Raw genomic sequence first — 20,883 nt, 5'->3', positions numbered from 1 at the left:
AAATGGAGAAGGGTAAGATAACACAGGGTGTAGTGGGAGAGGGCATCATCTTAAGAGTGAAGATTTCTTTGAGAAGGTCATGTCTAAATAGAGAGCTCTCTGGGATCCTTCAGAAGTTCATAATATGTATCCATTTGAGAAAAAAGATAAATTCTGACCATTAATGACCATTATGCTAATTATTAGTCTTTCACTATCAGAATGCCTTTTCGATAAATGAAAATCTCATTGAAAGCTTGAGATTTTAAAATTATGAAATTCAACTCTTCCCAGGCCAGTAATATTCTGAATCAAATTCTTCATAAGTTTAAAAAGTTCAAAGCAGATATTTTCACTATTTCTGTAGTTATGAATAAGACATGCATAGAATTATTAATGGATATAAGGATACACAGCAAACCTTGTTTAACGTTTTCATTTTTAGACTATACGACAACCATGTATTTTCAATGTTATAAAAAGGGAGAAAATTACACAAAAATACAACTTACCAATAAAATGTATGACTGTGATTTTAGTTTTTAAATTTTTCTAAGACTGCACATAAAGAAACTCACAAATCAGAATAAAACACTTGGCACAACTGGTCTCTGTTCACTGGAGCAACAAAGGAAGCAGAGTCAGGAATAGGAGGAAGAAATAGAATGTGTGGCTAATTGCCTCCATGAACAACTGCCTCCTTCACCATAAGACCAGAAGAACTGTATGGTGCCCAGCCACCATTACTGAACACTTTGATCAAAGATTCTATAGCAGAATACCGATCAAAAAGGGAAGAATGCAGAGCGGAATTTCAAATTCTGATGGAATCCAGACTTTCTGGAGCCATGGATGCTGGATGAACTCCCAAAACTACTGTCCTGACATAAATCTTAAACCTTAAACCATAAATATCCCCTAAAATCTTCTTAACTAGTGTCTTAGTTATCTACTTAGTTATCTACTGCTGCTATAACAGAAATATCACAAGTGGATGGCTTTAAAAAACAGAAATTTAATCTCTCACAGTTTAGGAGGCTAGAAGTCCAAATTCAGGGCACCAGCTCTAGGGGAAGGTTTTCTCTCTCTGTCAGCTCTGGGGGAAAGTTCTTGTCTCCTTTCAACATCTGTGGGCCAAGCGTTCTTTGGAGATCTCCATGTGTCTTGGCATTAATCTTCCCCTGGGTCTAGGAACTTCTCAGCGCAGGGACCCCAGGTCTAAAGGACACACTCCACTCCCAGCTCCTCTTTCCTGGTGGTAGGACGTCCCTCTCCTCTCTGCTCGCTTCTCTCTTTTATCTCAAAAAGAGACTGACTCAAGATACAACCTAATCTTATGGACTGTGTCCTGCCTCGTTAACATAAATGCCTCTAATCCTGCCTCATTAACATCTTAGAGGTTAGGATTTACACCACATAGGAAAATTACGTCGGATCACAAAATGGAGGATAACCACATAACACTGGGAATCATGCATGGCCTAGCCAAGTTGACATACATTTCTGGAGGGCCACAATTCAATCCATAACAACTAGTAAAGAATGGCTGTCTTCAGCATGTGCGCTTTTAAGATCTATATACAAAAGGTCATTAAAAAGACAGGAAAGAAAGAAAAGACCAAAATGGATGTCAGAAGAGACTCTGAAATTTGCTCTTGAACATTGAGTAGCTAAAGTGAATGGAAGAAACGATCACGTAAAAGAGATGAATGGAAGATTTTAAAGGGCAAGTTAAGAAGACAAAGTAAAATATTATAATGAAATGTACAAAGACATGAAGTTAGAAAATCAAAACAGAAGAACACGCTCAGCATTTCTCAAGCTGAAAGAACTGAAGAAAAAACTCAAGCCTCAAGATGCAATACTGAAGGATTCTATGGGCAAAATATTGAACGATGCAGGAAGCATCAAAAGAAGATGGAAGGAATACAGAGTCACCATACTAAAAAGAATCGGTTGATGTTCAGGAAATAGCAGATGATCAAGAACCCATGGTACTGAAGGAAGAAGTTCAAGCTGCACTGAAGGCACCGTTGAAAAACAAGGCTCCAGGAATTGACAGAATACCAACACAGATGTTTCAACAAAAGGATGCAAAGCTGGAAACACTCACTTGTCTATGCCAAGAAATTTGGAACACAGCTACCTGGCCAGCCAACTGAGAGATCCATATTTATGCCCATTCCAAAGAAAGGTGATCCAAGAGAATGCATAAATTATCAAACGATATCATTAATATCACATGCAAGTAAAATTTTGCTGAAGATCATTCAAAAGTGGTTGCAGTAGTACATGACAAGGAACTGCCAGAAATTCAAGCAGGATTAAGAAAAGAACATGGAACGAGGGATATCATTCCTTACATCACATGGATGTTGGCTGAAAGCAGACATTTACCAGAAAGATGTTAACTTGTGTTTTACTGACTATGCAAAAGCATTCGACTATATGGATCGTGACAAATTACAGATAACATTGCAAAGAATGGGAATTCCAGAACACTTAATTGCGCTCATGTGGAACCTGTACATAGACCAAGAGGCAGTCGTTCAAACAGAACAAGGGGATACTGAGTGGTTTAAAATAAGAAAAATCTGTGTCAGGGTTGTATCCTTTCACCATACTTACTCAATCTGTATGCTGAGCAAATAATACGAGAAGCTGGAATATATGAAGAAGAACACGGCATCAGGACTGGAGAAAAACTCATTAATAACCTGCCATATGCAGATAACACAACCTTGCTTGCTGAAAGTGAAGAGGACTTGAAGCACAGCCTTCAGTAGGTATTACACCTCAACATAAAACAAAAATCCTCACAAGTGGACCAGTAAGCAACATCATGATAAACGGAGAAGAGACTGAAGTTGTCAAGGATTTCATTTTACTTGGATCCACAATCAACGCCCATGGGATAAGCAGTTAGGAAATCAAACGACATATGGCATTGGGCAAATCTGCTGCAAAAGACCTCTTTAAAGTGTTGAAAAGCAAAGATGTCATTTTGAGAACTAAGGTACGCCTGACCCAATCCATGGTATTTTCAATCGCCTCATATGCATACGAAAGCTGGACAATGACTAAGGAAGACTGAAGAAGAATTTGATGCCTTTGAATATGGTGATGGTGAAGAATACTGAATACACCATGGACTGCCAGAAAGATGAACAAATCTGTCTTGGAACAAGTACAGCCAGAATGCTCCTTAGAAGCCAGGATGGTGAGACTTTGTCTCACGTACTTTGGATAGGCTATCAGGAGGGACCGGTCCCTGGAGAAAGACATCATGGTGGGTAAAGTAGAGAGTCAGTGAAAAAGAGGAAGACCCTCAACGAGATGGACTGACACAGTGGCTACAACAATGGGCTCAAACAGCAATCATTGTGAGGATGGCACAAGACTGGGCAGTGTTTTGTTCTGTTGTACACAAGGTTGCTATGAGTTGGAACCAACTCTACGGCACCTAACAACAACAATGTGGGATCAAACTGACAATAGCAACTCGAAAGATAAGGTAAGAAGCTTATGGGGCAGTGAGTTTATGTTAATGGAAGATACTATGTATGCATTCCCATTTGTTGATTAACAACCCTGAGAAATTAAGTTAGGGTCTTCTTTTGCTAAAATAATAATTCTATACAGTCCCCTTGAACTTCAAAAACAAATATTTTTTATAACAAATGATTATAAATCCTCTCCCAAAAGTAATTTTAAAATCTTGAACAGCTTAAAATAGCTTACATCAGAAAGAGATAAATGAGAAGAAATGGTATTTTCACATAACCATTTGAAGTATTAGCAATTTCCATCTTAAGGACTCTAACCCATTCTTCTAAAACTCCCCATTCAAATCTCACCTCTACAAGGTCTACCCTAGCCTCTACAGTTACTATTATCTCCTCTTAATCTGTTATTTGTGTCCTCTTACCTTCAGTAACTCCTTGCAGCTGTCAAGCCCGATATCCAAAAGAATGCCTTTTACCTTTTTTCGCACCTTCCTGATGTTGTCAAGATTTTCCACAGGAATTTGAAACATTTTTGAAATTTTCCTTAAAATGGAAGGAAACAAAACTGCATTAAGTATATACAAAAATATGTATCATTAACACTAAAAACAGAGTATAATGTTGTAACAAATGGCGCTGGGATAAGTGGATATCCATATGCAAAAGAATAAGTTGGACTGCTTCCTTACACCATACACAAACATTACCTCTAAATGGATCACGCATCTAACTGTAAGAGATGAAACTACAAAACTCTTAGCAGAAAATATAGGAGAAAATCTTTATGACCTTGGGTTAGGCAAAGTCTTCTTAAATATGACACCAAAAGCATAACAGACAAAAGAAAAAATAGATAAATTCAACTTCATAAAAATTAAAAACTTTTGTAAACACAGAACTACCTTATGACCCAGTAATTCCACTCCTAGGTATACACCAAAGCAATGTGAAAGCAGGGACCCAAACTGATATGTCATGTACACCAATGTTCACTGTAGTAATATCACCATAGCCAAAAGGTAGAAACAACTCAAGTGTCCATAAACAGATGAAGAGAGAAAATGTGGTACATACATTCAATGGAGCATTACCCACTGCCATCGAGTCAGTTCCAACTCATAGCAACTGCATAGGGTTTCCAAGACTGTAAATCTCTACGGAAGCAGATTGTCACATCTTTCTCCTGCAGAGCCACTGGTGGTTTCAAACTGCTGACCTTGGTTAGCAGTCGATCGCTTTAATCACTGTGCCACCAGGGCTCCTTAATGATTATTCAACCATAAAGAGAAATGAAATTCTGATACATGCTATGACATGGATGAACCTTGAAAACATTATGCTGAGTAAAATAAGTCAGACACAAAAGGACAAATATTGCATGATTTCATTTATATGAAATATCCAGACTAGGCAAATCTATAGAGACAGAAAGATTAATTGTTGCATAGGACTGGGGAGGTTGGAAGGAAATTGGGAGTGAATGCTAACAGGTACTGGGTTTTCTGTGGTGATAAAAGTGTTCTGAAACTGACTGTGGTGACAAATGCTCAACTCTGTGAATATACTAAAATTCAATCAATTGTACACTTTAGAAGGGTGTATTATATGGTATATGAGTTATAACTCAATAAAACTGATTTTTAAAAAACAGAATAGAGTATAAGTGTGATCTAGCTAACACATGTGAGTGCTAAGGCTGTTTCAGTTAATCTGACTGACTAGGTAGGCACCACTCTCAATTCCCATCACAAGATGTTTAAGGTATGAACAGACCAATGGCAGTACAGACAGCAAAGACAGATTTGGATATTTAATAGGCAGAACTGGTATATTCTGAATAAAGAAAAGGAAGATTCAAAGTTAACTCTAGTTTCTGGGGTGAATAATTAGGTATGTTATTACAATAGCAAGTAAGAAGGGAACAAAGAAGGCAGAACAGATTCAGGAGTAGGTGGGGCAATAAATTCAGTATAGAACATAGTGAATTTGAGGTATTTATGGGCAACCAGTAGGAGATACTCAGAAAACCACTGGATATAAGTCACACCATCTTCTCTTCTCCAAGACACCCTTCTTGCCCATTCCACACGTTCTCTTCATAACTGTCTAGGTCCTCTTATCTGTGTTGCCAATAGCACCTATCGCAGTTATCATATTCTACTGTATTTGCCTCCCAAAGGCCTACAAACTGCTTAAGAACAGGGGCCATGACTTACTCAACCTCATATTCCCGATCTCTAGCACCTAGCATGTGTACAGTCAGTGTGAATACTGAATTACAATAAAAGAGACAGCACAATGTATTAAAGGGTATTCGAATTTTCAAGGAACAAGTTCTGAGTAATAACAGAATAAAAACTATGATCATGAAAATAGTGCTGAATAAACAGAATAGGAACATAAGTAACAATGCACAAACACCAGAAGAGAAACTAGATAAATGGGAGCTCCTAAAAATCAAACACTTATGCTCATCAAAAGACTTCACCGAAAGAGTCAAAAGACAACCTACATACTGGAAAAAATTTTTGGTTACGACAAATCGGATCACTGTTTAATCTCTAAAATCTACAAGATACTGCAAAACCTCAACAACAAAAAGACAAGCAACCCAATCAAAAAATAGGCAAAGGATATGAAGAGGCACTTCACCAAAGAAGACATTCAGGCTGCTAACAGACAGATGAGGAAATGCTCACGATCATTAGCCACTAGAGAAATGCAAATCAAAATTACAATGAGATACCATCTCACCCCAACAAGGCTAGCATTAATGCAAAAAACACAAAATAATAAATGTTGGAGAGGTTGTGGAGAGACTGGAATACTTACACACTATTGGTGGAATGTAAAATGGTACAACCACTTTGGAAATCAATTTGGCACTTCCTTAAAAAGCTAGAAATAAAAGTACCATATGATCCAGCAATCCGACTCCTTGGAATATATCCTAGAGAAATAAGAGCCGTCACACGAATAGATATATGCACACCCACGTTCACTGCAGCATTGTTCACAATAGCAAAAAGATGGAAACAACCCAGGTGCCCATCAACGGATGAATGTATAAACATTTATGATATATTCATGGAATACTATGCAATGATAAAGAACAACAATGAATCTGTGAAACATCTTATAACATGGAGGAATCTGGAAGGTATTATGCTGAGTGAACTTAGTTGCAAAAGGACAAATACTGTATAAGACCACTATTATAAGAACCCAAGAAAAGGTTTAAATGCAGAAGACAACATTCTTTGATGGTTATGAGTGTAGGGAGGGAGGGACAGGTATTCACTGACTGGAAAGTAGACAAGAATTATCTTAGGTGAAGGGATGGACAGCATACACTACAAGGGGAAGTAAGCACAACTGGACTAAACCAAAGCTAAGAAGTTCCCTGAATACAACCAAACACTTCAAGGGCCAGAGTAGCAGCAGCAGGGGTCTGGGGACCATGTTTTCACGGGACATCTAGGTCAACCGGCATAACAAAGTTTTTTAAGAAAATGTTCTGCATCCTACTTTGGTGAGTGGCGTCTCGGGTCTTAAAAGCTAGCAAGCAGCCATCTAAGATGCATCAGTTGGCCCCAACCACCTCAAATAAAGGCGAATGAAGAACACCAAAGACACAAGGAAAATACTAGCCCAAGAGACAGAAAGGGCCACATAAACCAGAGACTTCAGCAGCCTGAGACCAGAAGAACTAGATGGTGCCCAGCTACCACAATGAACGTCCTGACAGGGAACACAACAGAGGGTCCCTGATGGAGCAGTAGAATGATGGGATGCAGAACTCAAATTCTAGTAAGAAGACCAGACTTCATGGCCTGACTAAGACTGGAGGCGCCCCGGAAAGCAAGGCCCCTGGTCTCTCCATCACCCCAGAACTAAAACAGTTTCCGAGGCCAACTCTTCTGACAAAGATTAAACTGGACCATGGGACATAAAACGATACTCGTGAAGAATGTGCTTCTTAGCTCAAGTAGATACATGAGACTAAATGGGCAGCTCCTGTCCAGAGGTGAGATGAGAAGGCAGAGAGGGTCAGGAGCTGTTTCAATGGACATGAGAAATTCAGGGTGGAAAGGAAGAGTGTGCTGTCACAGTAGAGGGAGAGCAAGTAGGGTCACAAAACAATGTATGTATAAATTATTGTATGACAGACTAACTTGAATTGTAAACCTTCACTTAAAACACAACAATAAAAAAAAAAGAAAATAGTGCTGAGATCACTCTCATAAACTAACAACAAAACCATGAGGCTAGAAAGAAAAACTTATCCTTCATTTGGTCACTGAAGTCACCCAAGATAACGGCAGGGAGTCCACAGGTGGCACAAAAAGTTAAGTGCTCGACTGCTAGCCAAAAGATCGGTGGTTTGAACCCACCCAGAGGTGCCTCAGAAGACAGGCCTGGTGATCTGCTTTTGAAAGGTTGCTGCCTGAAAAGACCTATGGAGCAGTTCTACTCTGCACATGGGGTCACTGTGAGTCAGAATCGACTTGATGGCAACTAACAAGATAAAGGCAGAAGCTGATAAGAAGGAAAAGTGACCACTGAAAGGTCCTGCCCTCAAGTGGGAAGGGTTAGCTGAATCCAGATTACCCCTACCCTCCAGGGCAGTGGTTCTCAAAGTATAGCACCAGACTAGCAGCAGCAGCAGCAGCGCGCCGGCCACTGCGGCATAGGGGAACTTGTGAGAAATGTAAATTATCCGGTTCCATCTCAGACCTAAAGAACCAGAAGTCCTAGGCGTGGGACCCAGCAATCAGTGTTTTCCCAGTGCTCCTGATGCACACTAAAGTCTGAGAACTATTGCTTCAGATGACTGTGTTCTAAAATTCTTTGAAAGTGAGCACCCAAAATTTCCTAACTTTAAGGCATATCGAATCACTCAGAGGGCTTATTAAAACACAGATAGCGTTTCTGACTCAGGAAGGCTTTGTCCTGGGATTGGCCTCAGAATTCACATTTCCAACCAATTCCCTGGTGATGCTGAGTATCTGTTCTAAAAGGATCCATCGTTGCCTCTTCAGGGATAACTCCTCCACGTGTGCCCTCGATCCCCGATATGTGCAGCTCCCCTGGACTCTGCTTCGCCACACTGTGTCCCAAAGATAACTTCACACACTCCTCTCTACAGCTTCTTCCTGCACACTGCCAAGAAGCTCTGATCTCACCTCGCCTTGTTCCTTTGTTCCCTTCCAGCTACCATTCCAACTCTACTGCCTTTCTCATTCTAATCTTCTTCCTTGTAAGACTGCTCTCCAAGGAGAGAGACTGCCACACCCTTAGGATTGAGGCCAGGGCCTGACATGCAGTAAAACTCACTGCCATCAAGTCAATTCCGACTCACAGCGACACTGTAGTAAGTGCTCAGTAAATACCAGCTGAATAAACAATGAATGAAGGTCACACCTGAGCTGAGTCTGCATACCTCTCTGCTTTATCTCCCTCCACTCACTAAGAAACAGCAGTGCCCAGGCAATTATCTAGTCTGGTGGAGATCAGTCCATTGAGGGAAAAATGTATTAAACAAATAATCAACAAATAAAAAGAATTACAAATTTGCATTTTCACAGTGGGAAAGCAAAGCATGCAATGGGAGACTATAATGGAGGTTAACTTATTTAGACTTGAGGTCAAGGGAAGACTTCTCAAAGAAAGTGATATTTAAACGGAATTCCCCTGTAGGGTTAGAATCAGTAAATTAACGGTAAATCGTTTTTCTATATACATTTAGAAATCATAATGGCAAAAGTTTTTTCCATTTTTAATTATTTTGATTGGTTTGGGTGCCACGTGGGCAGAACCAACCATGAAATAAATTTTTGTGTTACTGTGTTCCAGAATTGCAGTTTATATTTTGGTTCTAGGATATAATTATAGCAGCCCCGGTGGCGTAGTGGTTAAGAACTTGGCTGCTAACCAAAAGGTCGGCAGTTCAAATTCACCACCCACTCCTTGGAAACTCTATGAGGCAGTTCTACTCTGTCCTATTGGGTCGCTATGAGTCGGAACCAACTCAACAGCAATAGGTTTTAGTTTTGGGGATGGAGGTGGGAATGAATAATGACTGCAAAACGACAGTTTTTGTGGGGGTGGAGGTGATGGAAATATTCTAATATTAAATTGTGGTGATGGATGCACAACTCTGTAAATTTATTAAAAACCTTTGAATTGTAGACTTGTAAAAAAAAAAGATTATGGAAGGAAAACCTAAGCAACTGTTGAAAGAGACAGACTGAAGGTGACTAAAGACATCTAAATGCAATGTGCAATTCTAAACTAGATCTTTTTACTATAAATGCCATTATTGGAACAACTGGTGATACTACAATGTGATGGGTGGATTGCACGCTAATAATGTATGTGTTAATTTTCTGATTTTGATGGTTATGTTGTGCATATGTAGAAGAATGTTCCTGTTTGTAGAAAATAGAAGTATTTGGGGTAACATGGCATTTTGGCAACTTACTCTCAAGTGATTCAGGAAAAAAGGGTTCTTTGCATGGCACTTGCAACTTTTTGTTTGTAAACAGTTTAAAAATTCTTTAAAAAAAATTCTTAAGCTAAAAAGAAAGATCAAGTCAAATTAAAATGGCCAAAGATTCTGGTTACTCAACTTCATTACTAATTACAGTTGCAGGTAAAATAATACCACTTTTTTAGTATAAAAACAAGACTTTTAAAGACTGATACCATCCAGTGCTAGTGAGGGTAAGTAGACAAAACGTAATTTTTTCTACTTGTCTGGAGGGCAATTTGGCAGCATCTCCCAAGATTTTAAATGGCAATTTCTATGAGTCAGCAATTCCACTTCTACACCCCTCCTTCGCACTCCCGCTTTTTCTTCCCCCACTTCCCAGTACCAACTCCCACATGAGTAGGAGGCTTAGTGACCCTCCTAGGACTTCCCATAGTAACCAGTTTATACTTCTCTTACTGCACTCACCTCACTATGTTGCAATTACCTGTTTATACATCTATTTCTCCTATTAGACTGAACTTCTTCAGGACAAGATCATGTTATCTTTATATCTCTTGGGCCTATCAAAGAGCACTCTTAAAAAAACCCAATCTGTTGCCAACGAGTCAATTCCAACTCATACTGACCCTACAGGACAGAGTAGAACAGCCCCATAGAGTTTCCAAGGAGCAGGTGGTGGATTTGAACTGCCAACCTTTTGGTTAGCAGCCTGAGCTCTTAACCACTATGCCACCAGGGCTCCATCAAAGAGCACAGAACATAGCAAATGCTCATTAAATGAATAAATGATATAATATTAGATAAAACAAATATCTTAAGACATACAGAAAGTTCTACAGAGTTCAAAAGAGGGGAGAGCTATGAAGAGTTAGAGTTGGAGCCCAAGACATTCCAGGTGAGTAGATCACATCAAAAAATAACAGTAGTATGTTGCTAGGACAACTGTTTCTCCACATGCAAAAGAATGAAATTGGATTCACACCTCACAACATATACCAAAATTAACTCAAAGACCTAAATGTAACAACCAAAACAACAAAACTCTTAGAAGAAAACCGAGGGGTAACGCTTCGGGACCTAGTTTTTGACAATGGATTCTTAGATACGCCACCAAAAGCATGAGCAACGAAAGACAAAATAGATAAATTTGACTTCATTAAAATCAAAAACTTTTGTGCAAAGGATTTTATCAAGAAAGTGAAGAAACAATCTACAAAATGGAAGAAAATATTTGGGAACTATATATCTGATAATGATTTAATATCCAAAATATATAAAGAACTCCTACAACTCAACAACTAAAAGACAAACAATCCAATCAAAAACTTGGCAAAGAACTTGGATAGACATTTCTCCCAAAAAAGATACAAAAGATCAACAAGCACATGAAAAGATAAGATGCTCAACATAATTAGTAAAATGCAAATCAAAACCACAATGTTACCTCTTCACCCCCACTACTAGGATGGCTATGATCAAAAAAAAAAAAAAAAAGTACAGCTGCTGTGGAAAAATTTGACAGATCCTCAAACAGTTAAACATAGAACTACCATACAACCCGGCAATCCCAATATTAGGTATCCAATACCCAAAAGAATTGAAAGCAGGAACGCAAACTAAAATTCATACAGCAATGTTCACTGCAGCACTACAGCATACCTCAGAGATATTGTGGGTTCGGTTCCAGACCACTGCAATAAAGCGAGTCAAACAATTTTTTTCATTTCCCAGTGCATATAAAAGTTATCTTTTACACTATACTGTAGTCTATTAAGAGCCCTGGCGGCACAGTGGTTAAGAGCTCAGACTGCTAACCAAAAGGTTGGCAGCTGCTCCTTGGAAACACTATGGGGTAGCTCTAGTCTATCCTATACGATTGTTATGAGTCAGAATCAACTGAAAAGCAATGAGTTTGGTTTGATAGTCTATTAAGTGTGCAACAGCATTATGTCTAAAAAAAAAAACATATATGCCTTAATTAAAAAATACTTCATTGCTAAAAAAAGTGCTAACCATCATCTGAGTCTTCAGCAAGTTGTAATCTTTTTGCTAGTGGAGATTCTTGCCTCAATGTTGATGGCTGCTGACTGATCAGGGTGGTAGCTGCTGAATGTTGGCGTGGCTGTGGCAATTTCTTAGTATAAGACAACAATGAAGTCTGCCGCATCAATTGACTCTTCCTTTCACAAAAGATTTCTCTGTAGCATGCAATGCTATTTAATAGCATTTTTCCCACAGTACAATCCTCTCAAACCCTGCCACTGCTTTATCAACTAATTTTATGTAATATTCTAAATCCTTTGTTGTCATTTCAACAATGTTCACAGCATCTTCACCAGGAGTAGATTCTATCTCAAGAAACTACTTTCTTTGCTTATCCATTAGAAGTAACTCCTCATTCGTTAAAAGTTTTATCATGAGATTGCAGCAATTCAGTCACATCTTCAGGCTCCACTTCTAATTCTAGTTCTCTTACTACTTCCACCACATCTGCAGTTACTTCCTTCACTGAAGTCCTGAAACCCTCAAAGTCATCCAAGAGGGTTGAAATCAACTTTTCCAAACTGCTGTTAATGCTGATATTTTGTCCTCCTCCCGAGAATCACAAATGTTCTTAATGACATCTAGAATGGTGCATCTTTTCCTGAAGGTTTTCAATTTATTTTGCCCAGGTCCATTCAGAGGAATCACTATGTACGGTTGCTACAGCCTTACAAAACGTATTTCTTAAATAATAAGACTTGAAAGTCGAAATCACTCCTTGACCTGTGGGCTGCAGAACGGATGTTCTGTTAAAAACAAACCAAACCTGTTCCATTAAGTTGATTCCAACTCACAGCAACCCTACAGGACAGAGTATAACTGCCTCACAGGGGTTCCAAGGAGCAGCTGGTGGGTTCGAACCGCTTTTAATGACTATGCCACTAACATGAAAACAACATTAATCTCCTTGTACATCTCCATCAGAGCTCTTGGGTGACCAGGTGCATTGTCAATGAGCTGTACTATTTTAAAAAGAATCTTTTTTTCCTAAGCAGTAGGTCTCAACAGTGGGCTTAAAATATTCAGTAAACCATGTTGTAAACAGATGTACTGCCATCCAGGCTTTGTTGTTCCATTTATAGAGCACAGGCAGAGTAGATTTAGCATAATTCTTAAAGGCCCTAGGATTTTCAGAATGGTAAATGAACACTGTCTTCAACTTAGTCACCAGCTGCATTAGTCCCTAACAAGAGAGTCAGCCTGTCCTTCGAAGCTTTGAAGCCAGGCATTGACTTCTCCTCTTTAGCTATGAAAGTCCTAGATTGCATTATCTTCCAATATAAGGCCGTTTTGCCTACACTGAAAACCTATTGTTTAGTGTAGCCACCTACATCAATTATCTTAGCTAGATGCTCTGGATAACTTGCTGCAGCTTCTACACCGGCACTTGCTGCCTCACCTCGCACTTTTATGTTATAGATATGGCTTCTTTCCTTAAACCTCATGAACCAACCTCTGGTAGCTTCAAACGTTTCTTCTGCAGCTTCTTCACCTCTCTCAGCCTTCAAAGAACTGCAAAAAGTTAGGGCCTTGCTTTTGATTAGGCTTTGGATTAAGGGAATGTTGTGGATGGTTTGATCTTCTATCCAGATCACTAAAACTTATTCTCCAAATCAGCAATAAGGCTGTTTCACTTTATCATCCGTTGTTCACTGGAATAGCATTTTTAATTTCCTTCAAGAACTTTTCCTTTACATGAGAGAAAAGCAACTCTACCTTTCACTTGAACACTTAGAGACCACTGAAGGGTTATTAATTGCCCTAATTTCAATAATGTCCTTTTCTCCGGGAATAGGAGGCCCAAGGAGAGGGAGAGAGATGGGGGAAGGGCCGGTCAGTGAAGCAGTTAGAACACACACATTTATCAATTAAGTTCACCATCTCCTATGGGCACGGTTCGTGGCACCCCAAAACAATTACAATAGTAACACCAAAGATCACTGATCACAGATCACCATAACAGATATAATACTGAAAAAATCTGAAATATTGCATAAATTACCAAAATGTGACACAGAGACATAAAGTGAGCACACGCTGTTGGAAAAAATGGCGCCGACAGACTTGCTCAACGCAGGGTTGCCACAAACCTTCAACGTGTAAAAAAACACAGTACCTGCAAAGACCAGTAAAGCGAAGCACAATAAAACGAGGTATGCCAAAATGTGGAAACAACCTAAGTGTCCATCAACAGATGACCAGATAAATAAAATGTGGTATATCCTTACAATGAACTATTACAAAGTCATAAAGAGAAAGTTCTGATACATGCTACAACATGGATGAACCCTGAAAACATTATGCTGAGAGAAATGTCAGTCACAAAAGAATACTATATGATCCCACTTACATGAAATTTCTAGAACAGGGACACGTATAGAGATCAAAGTTTTCAGTGGTTACCAGGGGTGAGAGAGGAAAAGGGGGACTCACTGCTTAGGGGTCACTAAGTGTCTGTTAATGATGATGGAATAATTTGAAAACAGTGCTATGGTTGCACCACATGATGAATGTAATCAATGTCACCAACTTGTACATGGTAAAAACTGATGAGTTCGCAAATATTTTGTTACATATATACTTTTACCATAATAATTTCTCTTAATTTTTTAAAAGATTGAGGTAAAGGAAAGTCTGGTAAAATGTCTGTTAAAGGTAAGTTGCCTAGATAAGGAAATAGTAAGAGATAAAACCAAGAAGTAGGAGATAAAACCAAAAAGATAAACTGGAAGGAGCGAGGAGAGGGAAGTGGGGACAGGAAGGGTTAATGTGCAAGAGGGAGGAATTTGTCGGTGGGTAATAATAAAAGGAGGAGCCCTGGTGGCACAGCGGTTAAGCGCTCAGCTGCTAACCAAAAGATCAGTAGCTGGAACCCACCATCTGCTCTGCAGGAGAAAGATGTGGCATTCTGCTTCCGTAAAGACTTACAGCCTTGGAAACCCTATGGGAGCAGTTCTACTCTGTCCTACAGGGTCACTGTGAGTCAGAATCAACTCATCAGCAATGGACGAAGCTTTTGAGAAGCTGATGTGGAGTGGGTACGGTTTCCTTTCCAACAAGTTGCTGCCATTTGGTTATCTATGTGAAGAGTCTATCTCGGACTCATCAAATGGAGATTTAACGATCATCAGCATTGCAGAACAGGAGATATAAAAATCATAAGAAATAAATTTTTAAAAAACAAAATGCATTGAATTGGGTTCTAAACTTCCAAACTTAACAGTCTAACAGAGGAGCTGTCAAGAATCTCATGGTGGCTTTCTAAAAACCAAGCACAAGGTCACTTTCAAGCCCAGACTGGCTCCTTTGGCTACAAAAAGGCTAAACCAAAATTTTTGTTAGATGCTTTTCACTCACTTGACCAGACTTGCTTTCATTAAGGAGGAACATTTCCTCCTCAGTATTCCACTATCCTCTCTATGCTTTGAGGTTCTTCTTTCCCCAAAGCTACTGAATAGGATTATCCGAGGAAAAGACCATCATTCACATGTATCTGAAGCAAGGAAGCTAACTTTATTGCTTGCAAATAATAGTCTCATCATAGGGTTTTGAGAAGCATGGAGTACAGGAACTGGTGGGACTTTGAGAAGCAGGAGTGTTTAGGGACTGGCTGATCTTCATAAGCATGGTTACCAGAGACTGTTGCTGACTGGCTGACTCTCAGAAAGGGAGTATTCAAATGAGGCTGTCATTGATTGGAAAGTTTCAACAGGTTCTGTAGTTACTTCTCCAGGCTGAAGACTAGAGCCAAGGAACTGTCGGTCTTTTTTTCTTTCTTGAATGGGAGAATAGCAACTTTTTATTCTCAAATGTGAGCACCCCCATTCCCTCATTACTATTATTGTGATCCTCCCAAAAAAGTATACAGATCCCTTAAAAAGAAAGTCCCCCTGCTTTTTTTTTTTTTTTTAGCAGTTTGCTAATGACTTTAGAGAAACCAGCTCATAACAAAAAATAAAACATAGGTAAATTACAAAAGGCCCATAACCTTAAAACAGTTCTCTCAAGATCCCTACTCTACTGTTGCCAATCACTTTATAGGAAGAGAAGCAGGGAGGCTTTTACCATAATTTACCCATTCTAAGATACAGTATTTCCATACAAAATGCCCAGTAGACTAATCCGACTCAGAGTGACCCTACAGGACAGAGTAGAACTGCCCCACAGGGTTTCCAAGGCTCTAATCTTTACAGAAGCAGACTGCCACCTTTCTCCTACAGAGTGGCTGGTGGGTTTGAACCACCTTTCGGTTAGCAGCCGAGCACTTAACTACTGCACCACCAATGCTCTTTACTGGGAAATAAGTAATCCTCCAATATTTTCATACTTATACATCTTCTACAGATACTGTTCTCCATATATTCTTGTTATTGTTAGGTGCTGTCGAGTTGGTTCTGACTCATAGTGACTCTATGTACAACAGAACAAAATACTGGCGGTCCTGCACCATCCTCACAACCGTTATGCTTGAGCCCAGTGCTGCAGCCACTGTGTCAATCCATCTCGTTGAGGGTCTTCCTCTTTTTCGCTGACCTTCTACTTTACCAAGCATGATGTCCTTCTCCCTCTTGACAACATGTCCAAAGTATGTGAGACATAGTCTCACCATTCTTGCTTCTAAGGAGCTTTCTGGTTGTACTTCTCTCAAGACAGATTTGTTCGTTCTTTTGGTAGTCCACAGTATATTCAATATTCTTCGCCAACACCACAATTCAAAGGCGTCAATTCTTCTTTGGTCTTCCTTATTCATCATCCAGCTTTCACATGCATGTGAGGCAACTGAAAACACCACGGCTTGGGTCAGGTGCACTTTAGTCCTTAAGGTGACATCTTTGCTTTTCAACACTTTATAAAGAAGTCTTTTGCAGCAGATCTGCCCAATGCAATGCGTCTTTTGATATATTCTTAGTGCCCAATAAAATCTGTATTTTCCCCATTAGGAAAAGCAAGCTAGTGCAGCCAACTCTGCTTTCAAATCACACACTAACCCATCAACCTCAGTCCACGGTAAATTACCTTTAATCTTAAGGTCTGTGGTAGACACAGGACTACCATAAAATTACACTGATGTCCATGAGAAAATATTCTTCTTCAGAGGAGTACTTAAAAAGTTGCTTTTGTTGTTTTTGAGTATCATGACCATTTAAAAATATTCTATTATGGAAAAAATAAACTCCAAAAAATAAAGTCATTCAGGTAGTAAAAATATTTTTTAAGCCCCAGAACTTTATTTTTGAGTCCTGTGAAACCTAAATTCTAAAAGGATTTCACTTGAGAGGCAGCACAGCAAAATGATTACCACCAAGGATTCTGGAGTTATACTGTGGGGGTTCAAATCAGGTCCACCATGTGTTAGCTGTGTAATCTTAGGCAAGTTTCTTAGTCTGGGCTTCAATGTCTTAATCTGTAACACAAGGAGAGTAACTCGTTGCCATCGACAGCGACTACATAGGACAGAGGAGAACTTCTCCATAGGGTTTCCAAGGAGCAGCTGGTGGATTCAAACTGCTGACCTTTTGGTTAGCAGCCTGAGCTCTTAACCACTGTGCCACCAGGGCTCCGTAGGACCTACTTTATAAGGCAGTTTTGAGGATGAATGAGTTAATACATGTTAAGCATTCAGAACATAGGCACTCTGAGTTTGCTATTATCTAACTGCAAAAATCTAAATGAAATGTCCCAACTATTGGAATACAGGAGTTTCTTTTCTTTAAGTAACTTAAAGAACACATAATATTTGTGCTATACATGTGTCATGGACTGAATTGTGTCCCCCAAAAATATGTGTCAACTTGGTTAGCCCATGATTCCCAGTATTGAGGGGCTGTCCTCCATTTTGTGATTGTAATTTTATGTTAAAGAGAATTAGGGTAGGATTGTAACACCCTTACCCAGGTCACATCCCTGACACAATGTAAAGGGAGTTTCCCTGGGGTGTGGCCTACACCACTTTTTATCCCTCAAGAGATAAAAAGGAAAGGGAATTGAGCAGAGATGGGGGACCTCATACCACCAAGAAAGCAGTGCCGGGAGCAGAGGCCATCCTTTGGACCTGAGGTTCCCACACTGAGATGCTCCCAGACCAAGGCAAGACTGATGACAAGGACCCTCCTCCAGAGCTGACAGAGAAAGCCTTCCCCAGGAGCTGGTGCCCTGAATTCGGACTTCTAGCCTACTGGACTGTGAGAGAATAAACTTCTCTTTGTTAAAGCCATCCACCTGTGGTATTTCTGTTACAGCAGCACTAGATAACTAGGACAACATGAACGCAGGAATCAGGTTTGGGTTCAAATCACAGGTATATCCCTCCCTAGTCATGTAACCTTCAGCGGGTCAATATTTCAGTTTCCTCACACAACACCCTGCCCGGACTAACAGGTCTGGGATAGCCAGAGGATAGAGAGCAGGGCAGGATGCTAGGGATTTAGTCCTCAAAGTGACTGCAATCGTAAGTTCACCAGTAGCATACTGCAAACGAGTTCAAATTAAAAACGTGTCTCAAACATCCCCAGGATCTCCTCAGCTAAAAATCTTGCCATAATATTTAACTCCACCTCACCCCCCATAACCAATCAGTTCCTATCAGACATGTCCTAAATCCAGACCTCAAACTCTTACCATTTCTCAGCTAGACAAATCCAATGACAACCTCGTTATCATTCTTGTCCATCCTCCAAATTAGCACAGTAGCCTTTTGAAATACAAGTATCTTTGCCACCTCCATGTTAAAGACCATGGGCTCAATGCTGTCTTCAGAATACTGTCAACTATAGCCAAAATGTAAAACTGCATTCATAATATGGCCAACTCTCCAGTAACATCTCTAAGTAGGTTACACACACACTGCTTGACCTCCAACCAAAGACAGAACATGCACTTTTCACAAATCCCCTATTTATAAGCCTTCCTCTCCCACAAATGCTCCCCACACCTTCAACTCCTACCCAGGCTCCAATCCCCAATTACTTGATAAAACCTGTGTGTACCCTTTAACAATCTTAATTGTTCAATCTTCACTGATAGCCACAGCACTTTATTAATATTTGCTATTAAAAAAAAACCAAACCCGTTGACGTCAAGTCGATTCCGACTCAGCGACCCTACAGGACAGAGTAGAACTGCCCCACAGGGTTTCCAAGTAGCGGCTGGTGGACTGGAACTGCTGACCTTTTGGTTAGCAGCCGTAGCTCTTAACCACTGTGCCACCAAGGCTTCAAATATTTGCTATAAACCAAAACCCGCTGCTATCGAGTGGATTCCGACTCACAGCGACCCTACAGGACAGAGTGGAAGTGCCCCATAGGGTTTCCAAGGATCAGCTGGTGGATTGGAACTGCTGACCTTTTGGTTAGCAGCCGAGCTCTTAACCACTGTGCCACCAGGGCTCCAAATATTTGCTGTAACACTTGCTAATGTGCACTGAAATTTATCTGCTTACCAGTCAGCTTCCGTCCCCAGGCGCCCCCACCCTCAAAAGAGACTGTCCATTCCTCAAGGTTTCAAGGGCAGTGATTATCCATTCTATTCAATTACGAGTTCTAACAGCGTTCAGGCAAGCCTCCTGCTCAAATATAAAAGAAATACTTAAAACATTTAACGATTTATCATTCTGAAGCTGTGCAATATTTGAACTGACAATTACTGTTTTTGACGTTCCAAAGCCAACTGTTTGTACAAACTTTGTAAACAGAATCTATCCCAAGTCGACCAGCAATAGCAGATGAAAAGTAAAATGGTAACGTCAACACCTGCATCTCAATCACCCATCCACGTCAGAAGCTCGATGGCGAGGACGGAATGTGCTATCGGCTGTTCCTGAAGCAGAACGCTCCTTCTGGGGGCAGACTGCCAAGGGACCCGACTCTGGGCCACCTCTGCCGCCCCCGGCCCCCGAGCGGTCCCCCGAACGGCTACCCCCAAGCGGCTCCGGGACACCAGCCGCCCAGCCGCAGGTGCGACCCCGGAGCCCCGGACGCGTCGCCGCCCCGCAGCGCGCACGCCAGGGGCCAAGGGCACGTGACGCGGCGGGGGGACCTGGCGCGAGCCGAAGAGAACGCCCGGGACCCGGGGCGGGGAACGGGCCGGGCGTGGCCGCGCGCGGGAAGACGCCTCGGAAACTTTCCGCGTGAGCGCCGGACCACAGACGCTGCGACCGCCTTACCTCGCCCGCGCGAGCCGCCTTGTACTGCCGCGCCACCGGTGCCGCCCGTGCCGCCAGATCCGCGACCCCCACCTCAGCGCGAGCCCCTCCCCGGCGGAGACCCCATCCCTCCTCCCAGCAACCAGAAAGAGAAAATGGCGCTCGATCTGCCTCCGGAAGTGACGTGAGCCCTCATTTGCATACCGGTGCAGCCAGCCAATGGGAGTAGAGTTTGCATTGGGACCCCTGGGCACTTGCATACTGAAGCCTTGGGACCCTGGTCAAAACTGGCCTGGAGGGCCTTAAGTGGGGGTGGGAGGGGCCCTACTGGGCCCCGCCCCGGGACCACCCCCCCGGCGCAAGGGCACTTTCCTGCAGCATCAGTTCCAACTCTCGTGAGAGTTTGAGTTGGTGATGACATTATTACAGGGGTGGGGAGATGGTGTCATCAATCATGTGACCCATCACGTGGGCTCGCCAGAGCTTTGACTCATTTGCATGGAATGGGGTGGAGCCAGTGGCAGCAGCAGGCATGGTAGCCCCGCCTACTTTTCAGAGCCAATAGGAGGAAGGCTGTGGAGCGAGCCTTCCTGCCATTGGAAGGCAGACCTTCTGATGTCAGAACTTTGACAACGTGCCCAGGACTGACATTTGGGTGAGCTGGCCAGGTGGGTATCCTGACCTCATAATTCTCTTCTTAGAAAATTAATGTCACACCT

The 20,883-nt window shown here is 41.2% G+C and overlaps 1 protein-coding gene across 2 annotated transcripts in view; it reads right to left on the bottom strand.

The window, feature by feature from the left end:
• The window catches only part of ADNP2 (ADNP homeobox 2), a 38,509-nt gene extending 18,203 nt beyond the window's left edge, over window positions 1-20,306 (bottom strand). Inside the window, exons 1-2 of one of the 2 annotated variants that reach the window (XM_023741234.1) lie at window positions 20,186-20,306; window positions 3,908-4,028 (exon numbers count right to left, since the gene is read on the bottom strand). In XM_023741234.1, the coding sequence (XP_023597002.1) occupies window positions 3,908-4,015 (108 nt within the window). In that variant the 5' untranslated portion in view covers window positions 4,016-4,028; window positions 20,186-20,306. Of the gene's footprint in view, window positions 1-3,907; window positions 4,029-19,462; window positions 20,010-20,185 lie in introns of those variants that run through there. The other variant, XM_023741235.1, reaches the window with a different exon arrangement.
• Window positions 20,307-20,883: the final 577 nt, after the last annotated feature.

This window comes from Trichechus manatus, unplaced genomic scaffold (assembly GCF_000243295.1).
Source record: "Trichechus manatus latirostris isolate Lorelei unplaced genomic scaffold, TriManLat1.0 scaffold00176, whole genome shotgun sequence".
Lineage (NCBI taxonomy): Eukaryota > Metazoa > Chordata > Mammalia > Sirenia > Trichechidae > Trichechus > Trichechus manatus.
Note: the sequence above shows the minus strand (reverse complement) of the source record. Positions and strands in the feature narration are given on the sequence as shown.